General features: G+C 31.4%; 2 protein-coding genes and 1 long non-coding RNA gene across 5 annotated transcripts; 1 reads left to right on the forward strand and 2 right to left on the reverse strand.

Annotated features, from left to right (window-relative positions):
- Positions 1 to 480: 480 nt before the first annotated feature.
- Positions 481 to 3,424, reverse strand: LOC110672880 (Golgi apparatus membrane protein-like protein ECHIDNA). Of its 2 annotated transcripts, none has more exons than XM_021835905.2 (6): positions 3,232 to 3,424; positions 2,350 to 2,379; positions 2,031 to 2,234; positions 1,840 to 1,899; positions 1,356 to 1,482; positions 481 to 755 (listed from the first exon to the last, which is right to left on the reverse strand). In XM_021835905.2, exons 1-6 carry the CDS (start codon positions 3,244 to 3,246, stop codon positions 667 to 669), a joined length of 525 nt encoding a protein of 174 aa, XP_021691597.1. In that variant the 5' UTR covers positions 3,247 to 3,424; the 3' UTR covers positions 481 to 666. The 2 variants fall into 2 exon arrangements, with proteins under 2 accessions (XP_021691597.1, XP_021690927.2); XM_021835235.2 differs by having other exon boundaries at positions 2,323 to 2,379; positions 3,232 to 3,423.
- Positions 3,425 to 4,300: 876 nt separating this feature from the next.
- Positions 4,301 to 8,978, forward strand: LOC110672348 (chloroplast stem-loop binding protein of 41 kDa b, chloroplastic). 2 transcript variants are annotated; one of them, XM_058144592.1, is made up of 10 exons: positions 4,301 to 4,606; positions 4,928 to 5,062; positions 5,410 to 5,496; positions 5,612 to 5,702; positions 5,814 to 5,868; positions 6,657 to 6,717; positions 7,364 to 7,585; positions 8,042 to 8,158; positions 8,249 to 8,338; positions 8,559 to 8,978. In XM_058144592.1, the coding sequence occupies exons 1-10, from the start codon at positions 4,502 to 4,504 to the stop codon at positions 8,736 to 8,738; spliced, it is 1,143 nt and encodes a 380-aa protein (XP_058000575.1). In that variant the 5' UTR covers positions 4,301 to 4,501; the 3' UTR covers positions 8,739 to 8,978. The 2 variants fall into 2 exon arrangements, with proteins under 2 accessions (XP_058000575.1, XP_058000574.1); XM_058144591.1 differs by having other exon boundaries at positions 4,337 to 4,606; positions 5,612 to 5,868.
- On the reverse strand, positions 8,507 to 9,742 carry LOC110673280 (uncharacterized). The gene is made up of 2 exons (XR_002498479.2): positions 9,367 to 9,742; positions 8,507 to 9,269 (listed from the first exon to the last, which is right to left on the reverse strand). It is a non-coding gene; the product is annotated as an uncharacterized LOC110673280 (long non-coding RNA).
- Between the last annotated feature and the right edge of the window lie 616 nt (positions 9,743 to 10,358).

The raw sequence follows: 10,358 nt of genomic DNA on the forward strand, positions 1-10,358 counted from the left end.
ATTGCATAAATTTTTAATATTTCATATTTATTTTATCCTTTTAAACTGACTAACAACACAAGCATACACAACTAATATGAAATCTCGAAAGATCAACTCGTAAGTAGTTAGACACTCTTATTGAATATACTTAAATTTCATAAGCATACACAGGTAAAAGCATATTTTTTATAAAATTATCAATAAAAATATATTAAATCTTATATCTCACATATGCACATTCGCTCTCCACTACCAATATACGGCATTTTCATTAATCACTTCACAAGGTATTTTTACAATTTTATAATTAATAGTTTGTTTATTAATTTCCATATTTAATTAGTATATTTTACCACACTCTTATGAAAAATAAGAAAAAATAACTTTTTAATGCTTCATAATTTTTCCAAAGTACCGTTTCTTACGCTACACGTTCTGCAATCATCCTTTTCTTCTTAAAAGTTCTATAATAATAACAATAATAAGAAGAAGAAGAAATAACAAAATCGCGATTTATGAGATTTTAAATCATAAATATTAAAGCATTCTTACAATAACTATTGCTCATATCGTGTATCCGACACCAGTTCAAAGAATAAGCCAATTGTACAGAGCCAACACCACTTCTCAACTCTCTTACAAACCTGCACATCTTCCATTCTTCGACCCTTTTCCCTAGTGAATTCAAACAACACTGAATGCTGACTGAATAGTAGAAGAGACATGCGATGCGATAGTCTGTGATGCAAACTGCTGAATCTGGTTCCTGGCATCTGCACAGAACACCAGTTTTTTTTTTTTTTTTAATTGTTACTCAACCATTTTCCAAATCCCTGAACTTCGAAAAGAATAATAAAATTAACAGGAATTAATAGGAACGTACAAAAAAAGTCAGTTAAAAATTTGCTTTGTGAAGCTTAAATGAACAAATTAATCGGAGAATGTAAGAACAGAACTAGCAAGCTCCAACAAATGCCAAAAAGTGTACAGTCATCAAGTTATGCATTGGAATAGGATTATTTACTTTATTTAGTAGCCAAGCTTATGCAACTGAATTGCGAACCCAATAAAACGCTGCATTAGAAGTCAATGAACCATATCCTATTTCATCCAAATTCTATTTAAATTCACATCCAATGTTAAGTTCAATCCTGGTTTCTTTTCTCACTGCCTCAACATGGGTTTTTTCTTTTTTACTTTATATTTTTTATTTTTTAAGGATGGGGCTGATTTACTTGATATCAACACAAGTACTGCTATCAAATAATAAATATCTTCATAAACATTAAGAAGAATGATGCTGGAGAACAAGGCTAAAGGTCATATTCAAGCAAATAATACTATTTGAGAAAACAAACAGACTGCTTTCTCACCTTTGCGGCATTTAGTGAATCCAATGATGTTCGCTACACTGAGAGTCAAACAAACTCCAATAATGAGGCAGTAGTCTGCTTGAAACCTTATGAGGGAGAAAATTCCAAGCACAACCCACGCAACAGCCTACAAGGTTAATGAACAACATTAAATACAGAAAAAATTGGGAATAAAAGATCATTTATCTTAATTCTGGACACTAAAGAGTATAACAGAGTCGCAATCAAACGGGAATGACAAGTACCAAAATAATTACATCCACAGCTCAACATTCACTAATAGTTCCCTATGCGTTTTCAGTTTCCAGATGCTATAATTAGAACCTTGAACCAAAAAAGGGAATAGTTCACTTGGCATTCAATGGTGTTCCCTCTTACATTTCTTCAACTCCTCAAACTATTACACATCCAACTTTTTTGAAGTACCATATGCTAAGCATATGGTCAAGTCAGTAACATGCTATATAAAATTCCACTGGCTTACCGTTAGGTAAAGAGTCCACCAGAATAACCATGAATCCTTCTTGTTCAGCCGGGCCAACGTCTAATGCACAAACATTAATGATATGTGTGAGATAACGTAATATGAGTTTAAGCAAAGATCCTAAAGCAATTGAGCAGACACTTCAGAATCAATCTATGATTGATGGAGGAAGAATAAACAATTTCACTAACCTCTTGATCAAGGGATTCAAATTTCCACACGCTCTCACCAAAATCATTAATTTCATTCCACCACCTAAGACCAACTAAAATACGACCACTCACATTCTTGACCACCCAAAAATCAAGAGCAGCAAGAAGAACAGTCACCACAAAAATGATGACAAAATTATCAATAAACAGTGCAGAAAGTATGTAAAATGCCAAAGCTGTAGCCTGCCAAAAACAAGAAACACAAGAATGCTAATAAATTGTTCTTATAAAGCTAAAATTACAATGACAAATGGATATGAATCTGACGTACCTTGAAGAGAACATGAAATAAGCATACCTTCGGATTGGCATAATTCTCTCCAGGAGGCTGTCAAAAATATTAAAATATATTATTTGAGAAGCATAACTTATGATTATTCCTGATCAGGTTTTAACATCAACAACACTCCTATCTCATAAAAGTGAAAATTATTAAAAGAAAACGAGAAGTGCCAGAAGAAGCTCTTTAGCCCATTTCATTGGGAGCTTCATGCTAGTGTCTCATTATCATTACATTCCAAAAGGAATCTTAGAATTCCCAATCTCATGCAATACATATTCTATCAACTTTGAACATTCTGTTAGATGCCAGCTCTTAATCATTCTACCTACAGCATATGATACAAGATATCACAACCCTCATTATAATCAATAACTTATAAAACAATTAATTTGGTTGGTTTTTAACTATATGGATCTCTTTTTTCTTAAATTTCAAAGCACAAATTCTTCGAATTGTATACTAACACTATGCAAACTATAACTCATTTATTACATATTTCAAAAAGAAATTAAAATATATTTGAAATGCACAAATTTCATTAAGCCTTCTCAACATCACAAAATTGACACCACAATTCTCATAAGAATTCTCAATACTTCCTCACTAAGCAAAACGAACTGCAAAACCAATGCAAAATTTAATGGTTCGTACATCCTTGATTTCTTGTCTTTTTTTTTTTTTTTAAATTTTCTCGATTTTCCCGCGAACCAAACAGAGTAAAAGCTAAAAAAATTCCTCCAAAGCAGAGCAAATCGATTAAAAATGAGAAATATTTATTTTCATGTATACACAATAAGAATGCAAGACAAACCCTAAAATTCAACACCATATACCAATAAATATAACTTAGAAATTGAAATTGAAGACAGAGATGGATATGAGGCCGAGTCAACTCACCTGATTGAGATCCATTTTCTGAGAGATTTAGCAAATTATCAAGATTTTGAAGGCTAATTTTATTCGATAAATATGTGAATAAGCTAAATAAAGCTTTTCTCTTCTTCTGGTAATTCTGTTATGGGCAGAGACAGGTAGAAGCAGAGAGACTCTCTCTCAGGACCTGGCTTGTATACAGACTCAGCCACGGTCTGATTCGGAACCAAATCAGTTTGGTCTTAGATTAAAATCAAATCGAAGCTTTATGGGTTAGAGTTAAAATTGATATTTTTAATTACATTAAAATTAGTTTGATTTAATTTAAATTAATATTTTTCTATAAAATTTGTAAAAAAAAATTTATTATTAAATTAACTTAAAACAAAATTAAAATAAAAATTAAATATTTAAATCTAATTTTGTGATTTTTATACTGTGATTCAACTAATATATTTAATATAAATTCATTCGATAACAATTTAATAATTATTAATTTAAATATTTATAATAAAATTTATATAAAATTAATTAAAAAATATATAATAAATATATAAATTTAATTATAAATATTTGATTTAATAATTATTAAGCTTATTATTATATAAAATCGAGTTTATAAGTATAAAAAGATTAATTTTTGAGCTTTTTATATACCATTTTTAATTTTAATTTAAATGTACTATGGGTCTTGTGAATGAATGGCTTTGAGTCACTTATTAAGAAGCATTTTATTTTCTCATACATAACTATATATTTATTAATTTTCAATAAAATCTAAATTATTTATTTTAAATTTAATAATTAAAATTATACAAACATTGTAAATCATATTTACACAAATATAAAAAAATAAATTTTAATATAAAATAAAATCACACATCCATAAAATCAACTAAACTGGACTTGCTATGGGAGGCCTAGGCATCTTGAGTTTGGGCCATATTAGGAGCAAAAGCCATATCTAAATACAGCAAATGCAATGGATTGACAATTTGGGTTCACTTTTGGGTTTGGGCAGGAAAATGGAAGTAAATGTGGCTTGTCTTATGGAAAATGTTATTTTCCCTTTTTCTTTCCAGGCAAACAAAAAGGAGAGGTGGTAGTGCAGTTGATGAATGAGAGGTTGTGGATATAACCAAAGTGAGGGTGTGGTCATTGTCTTATCCTTAATTCTTGGAATTGAGAGGGAGCCAACAAAAAAGAGAGATTGGTAGAAACCGTAATCTTTCAAATTTCTGTTTTAACAAACCCACAAGGGGAGAGAGGGGGTAGCACTGAGACTTCCTCACCAATGGCAAGTTTAGTAGCAGTCCAGCAGCAAACTCAGCCCTCTTTATCTATCCTCCCTTCCTCTTTGTCTGACTTCAATGGCACCAGACTTCACACTCAACTCCAGGTTTGTCTATGATATGTTATTGAAAAACTTACTTGCTGCCAAAGAACTGCTCTTTGCTATTGGAGTGGTCTCCAAATATGTGAGGTCTCTATTTTAAGCCCCAGTTAGAATCAAATAAAAAAAATTGCTCTTTTTTAAACAATGGCCGTAGGTTCTTTCTACTCTATTAATTATCCATGTGCAGAAATGTTACTTATCCTAGTTGAACCATTGGAATCCTCCAAAAGGAAAAATCAATTAATATCCTTTTGTCTCTCTGTCTACTTAACCTATTATTGATTAAGCTATGTGACTATATCTATATTTTTACGTTTTTTGCAGTGTAAAAGAAAGGTATGGCAAACAAGGGGAGCACTGCAGGTAACAGCATCAAGTTCCAAGAATATTCTTATAATGGGAGGCACCCGATTCATTGGTGTGTTTTTATCTAGACTTCTTGTCAAAGAAGGTCATCAGGTAAGCCCATCTCTTTTGAGTTCAACTCTTTGGCTTCATTTGGTTTACTGAATGGAATAGTTATTACATGGTAATTCTTTATTTTGCATTGCACATTTAAAATTTCAAACAAAAAAATTGAGATGTGGAGGAGCTTTTCCATGAAATAATTACCCTACATTTAAAATTTGAACTAAAGCTAGGAATCACAATTGTATTCCTATCATATTCCATTAACAAAACCATGCCTTCATATTTTGCATTTCATCTACATTCTTGTCTCCAGTAATCTTCAACTTTTGGGATATGATTCAAATCATGTGAGAAACACCCACATAAGATTAGCGGTTCATTTGTAATCTTTGCAGGTGACATTGTTTACCAGAGGTAAGGCACCAATTACCCAACAATTGCCAGGTGAATCAGACCAGGATTTTGCTGATTTTTCTTCCAAGGTATTTTAACAAATGAATGAAAGTCATTGTCCCTGAAGACATGATGTAGTGAATTTCTCTTCTATTGTAGTTTTTTAATCAGATCAGGATTTTGCTATTGAACATGATTTGCTAGATCTTACATTTGAAAGGAGATAGGAAGGACTTTGATTTTGTGAAATCCAGTCTCTCAGCTAAAGGCTTTGATGTTGTTTATGATATAAATGGTATGCAATGTCTAATTCTGTGCTCTTTGCATACTTCACCCTGTTTAACTAGGATACAATTGTTTAGTTGTCTTTTCCAAATGCTGATTTTTTTTTTCTGCTTATTTCCAGGACGCGAGGCAGATGAAGTTGCACCTATATTGGATGCTCTACCAAAACTAGAACAGTAAGCTCTGAACATTCTGTTGATGATATTGCCTACATTTCATTCAGCTATTCATGCATATAACTTTTTCACAAGCAATTCTTATATCCTCTTGTCTTATTTCAGTCGATTTGAATTTCATTATCAGCGTGATTCTTGTTGTAGTCGGCTTCAATTCCTCCAATTTGGAAAATTTTCATACTTCTCTTACAAAAATATGTTTTTTTTTCTCACGTCCAATTAGTTGACACAGTTTATCATTACGGGAAATTATGTAGAGCAATTCATAATTGTAATGTTCTTCACAGCATTTGAGTTTCTCTACATAAAATCAGAGATTAAATTCATATGGAGTTATAAAATTGTAAAGAATGCATTTCCCCCTTTCTATTTGAAACTCATGCGTATGAAACTGTTGAAACCATAATTTACTAAGTTCAGAAATGAGGAGATGCCAGATGTCTCTGTTCAACCTTTTTATAAATTGATGAGAAGGTACTAATTTGAAGATCTATAGGCTAGAAGCCTAGAATATTGACTTGGTACATGGATAAGTGTAATTGAAAATTTTCAAAATACAATCAATTTTTGTGCTAAAGACTTAGTTTTGAGACTGAACTCCTCAGACAAAGTAGTACTTTGTGAGGAAATTCGGACAGATTGATTGAAATTCCAAAGAAGGAAGAAAATACTATGCTGTCAGTTTGGAATTCATCTTCTCTTGTTACATAGGAATCATTGTTAACCATAAGCTCTCTTGCCTTTCTTTACTGCCATCTTTGAAAATCTAAATATCTTCAAATTCTCAGGTATATATATTGCTCTTCGGCTGGAGTTTACCTCAAAACTGATCTTTTACCACACAGTGAGGTTGGCTTCATATCATTCTTTTGTAATGGGAATTGGATCCTCATGCAATATAATAATCAATACAGATGATGGCATGTATAACATCTCAAAAACATTAACCTCTTGTGATCAGAGGTATAAGAGAGATTCCAACACAATCCTTGTAAGTTTTTCAAAGATTGTACAAAGATGATTAAGGTTTCATTTGGTAAACTTGCTTCTCTCTCTCTCTCTCTATTGCAACAACGAAAAACAAAAGTGAGTGAGCAAATCAAATTTACCCAGTGAACCCTAAAGGGGCCTTGTCTAAATTATTAAAAAAATTATGGAACTTCAATTTTGTAAATTAGATTGGAATATGATCTGCGTCCTCTCTTTTATTGAACTGTTCCAGGAATATCATTGTTAAACAGTATGTTTTCCTTACTATTTTATAAAAAGCTTCAAATGGATGAGAATATCCATGGTTTATGACAAGTTTTAATCATGCAATAAATTATTAAACTTAGTTTGGATTTAGTAGCTTAATTTGCATGTTCCAAGGTCAAAGTTTTCTCTACTCATCTAAAACTTGGAAAGGATAAGTTCTGTTAAAATCTATCTTAAAGAGTAATTTTTGCTAAAATACTATCTCTTCTAGTTCTAATTTGTTGTTGTCTGTTTATAGACAGATGCAGTTGATCCGAAGAGCAGGCACAAGGGAAAGCTCGAGACAGAGAGTTTACTAGAATCAAGAGCTGTTAACTGGACTTCTTTAAGGCCCGTCTATATCTATGGGCCGTTAAACTACAATCCTGTTGAAGAGTGGTTCTTTCACCGGTTGAAAGCAGGTCGCCCAATTCCAATTCCCAATTCAGGAATGCAAATTACCCAACTTGGTCATGTAAAGGTGAGTAAATTTGTCATCCCATCAAACATTTGGACTGAAATCAAGTATAAAAGAAGTGACTTTTAATCATGTATGCGTACTTAGAATTGAGATCCTTTCAATTGTTAGGTTGTTTGCTTAAAACAATTTTCATTGAGTGATTATTTTTAGCAGGCAATACTTGCTTCATATAATGGCCACTTTTTTTAAGCATTCTATTTAGGTTTTATGTTAGAACAGAAGCATTTATGTGACGTTTTCCCTTATTATCTTCTCTCTCTATCTCTCTTTCTTTCCCCAATTTATGTGGTTAAACAGATGTTTTTCCAATTTGCTTCTAACACATTAATAATTAGCTCAAAAGGAGATGCTGCATTTGAGCTGTAAATGTGAGATCTGTGATAAGCAGTTTAATGATTTTTCATGTTTTACAATATGACAAAATGTTTCTGATGCAACACGGTTCAACAATTTCAGGATTTGGCAGCAGCTTTTGTTCAAGTTCTTGGTAATGAAAAAGCAACCAAGCAAGTATTTAACATATCAGGAGAAAAGTACGTCACCTTTGATGGATTAGCAAGGGCATGTGCAAAGGTAATTGTTGGTAATGTATTGCTAAATATATGTCAGAAAATAAAATTCAATGGGGTACTAATTTTCTTGAATCTACTCTTTTCCTCTTAGGCTGCTGGTTTTCCAGAACCTGATATCATTCACTACAACCCCAAGGAATTTGACTTTGGGAAAAAGAAGGCATTTCCATTCCGTGACCAGGTAAATGTTGACGAAATTGCTACAAAAGCAGTTGTTACGGTGAAAATTTGATAACTTAAGACAGACTCCAAATGTTGGGCATTGTTTCCATGCAATATGTGAAAGTAGTGAAATTTAATCCAAGTGTAGAAAATGACAACAAATTTGGCTTTATAAGATTATCCAGGCTAATCAAATTGTTCTTTTATTAATGGAATTATCCCTGTGCAATGTAATGCAGCATTTCTTTGCATCTGTTGACAAGGCAAAACATGTGCTTGGATGGAAACCTGAATTTGACCTGGTGAAGGGCCTAGCTGATTCTTACAATCTTGACTTTGGTAGAGGAACATACAGGAAAGAGGCTGATTTCTCCACTGATGACTTGATTCTTGGTAAGAGTCTTGTTCTCCAGGCCTAGACCATAAAGAGCCTTTTCTTTAGATTTTTCCCTCTTTTTTTCATTCAAGTATGGTAGTAATTTACCAAATTCAAAGCAATCACCACTTCAATAGAAATATTTGGTATCCAGATGTTGTGCACAGGCTTTTGTAAAAAGAATTTGCATAGGTGATCAACTAAACTGGAATTGTGCTTGAACAATTTGAACCTTGCCTTGTCTCATGTAATTAATATCCCAGCAGTCACTTTTCTTGCAGAATAGCATTAGCAGAGCATATTTAGTATTTCCCATGAAAACTTGAACTATAGTTACTATCATAACAAAATTGAAGAACATGCATGCATATGCCTAGCATAAAACCATGGCAGATATATGTGGACCAATTCCTATCCATTAAGCTGAGTCCAATTTAAAAAAAAAAAAAAAGTGTGAATGCAGAAGCCAATGAAGACCATTCTTTCCCCACATCTTAGGAAATTTCACATGACAGTAGCAGGTTCCAATAGAATACGGTTGCTGATCAATCAAGAAAGGTGCTATATTCAATTCCTGCAGGGATAAAAAAGGGCTAAAAGTTGAAACATCATCACTAGTAGTCGATCAAAACTGATGGATTAGTTTGACAGATGAAATCAGGAATTCATACCAACCAAACACATATAGCACAGAAGGCAGTTGCACAGTGGAAATGAAAGCTTTAATGGATAAGTTTGAGAGATGAAAGACTGGGTCCCTGGGAGAGAAGTAAACCCAAAGTATAAACTACAAGTCCAGATCATTCTGTTTTAAAGAAATTTCCAACCTTTGATGTCACTAGTACTCTTACCTGCTTTGTTGCTTTAGGAAAAGGGATTCGGACATCACCAGGTGCGGAGCCAGGATTTAAAGTCAATTTAAAAGAAAAAATATTATATATAATAATAAATTATTTATTGAGATAAAAATTATAATGCATATAAATTTTTAATATATAAGAAAAAATGAAATAATTTCATAAAAAAAAATTATAAATTTTCATTATAATTTACCCACAAGAAGATGAAAAATTTAGAATTGATATGCAGAAGTATTTGATTTTTATTCTTAATTATGATGGATTTTTGTGGATTTCATATTTTATTTTAATTATTAATTATAACAATCTCATATAAATTTTATTATAATAATTTATTAAAATTTATTTATCATATACATAAATATGACATAAAAAATTATTTGAAAAAAACTATGGGAAGAGATTAATAGACAATTTCTCAATAAATTATTCTTGTCCACAAAACCATGAGTACTTTTAGGATTATAGCTGGATTATAGAATATGGTTGAAATTTAATTTAAAAAAATATTTTACTTTTTAAAAAATTTTAAAATTAAAATAAATTAAATTTAAAATTTAAAAATTTTAATAAATATTTTAAAGATAATTCATCGTCACAAGTAAAGGCCTAATTTAGTTAAATTGCATCTATTAATAGTAATGAAGAGATATATTTGAATGAAACTCTTTATCTTATCAATTTTAGTATTAATCCTAAACATTATCTAAATTAAACGTCGGTCCATAACTACCATTCTTAAAAATAATTAATTAATTAATTAAATTCATTCATTATCCTTTCCAATTTTAATATTAAATAAC

The sequence above is a fragment of the Hevea brasiliensis genome, chromosome 3 (genome assembly GCF_030052815.1).
Source record: "Hevea brasiliensis isolate MT/VB/25A 57/8 chromosome 3, ASM3005281v1, whole genome shotgun sequence".
Classification (NCBI taxonomy): Eukaryota; Viridiplantae; Streptophyta; class Magnoliopsida; order Malpighiales; family Euphorbiaceae; genus Hevea; species Hevea brasiliensis.

Bases quoted from the DNA above. Each gene is read 5' to 3' on its own strand.
- LOC110672880 (XM_021835235.2), bottom strand. The intron at 1,900-2,030 runs GTTAGTGAAATT...TTTGTGCATTAG, and splicing joins TTGAATCCCTTGATCAAGAG to ACGTTGGCCCGGCTGAACAA. The intron at 756-1,355 runs GTGAGAAAGCAG...TGTTCTGTGCAG, and splicing joins ATTCACTAAATGCCGCAAAG to ATGCCAGGAACCAGATTCAG.
- LOC110672348 (XM_058144591.1), top strand. From the start codon at position 4,502: ATGGCAAGTTTAGTAGCAGTCCAGCAGCAAACTCAGCCCTCTTTATCT. The intron at 5,869-6,656 runs GTAAGCTCTGAA...TCAAATTCTCAG, and splicing joins GCTCTACCAAAACTAGAACA to GTATATATATTGCTCTTCGG. The intron at 7,586-8,041 runs GTGAGTAAATTT...CAACAATTTCAG, and splicing joins CCCAACTTGGTCATGTAAAG to GATTTGGCAGCAGCTTTTGT.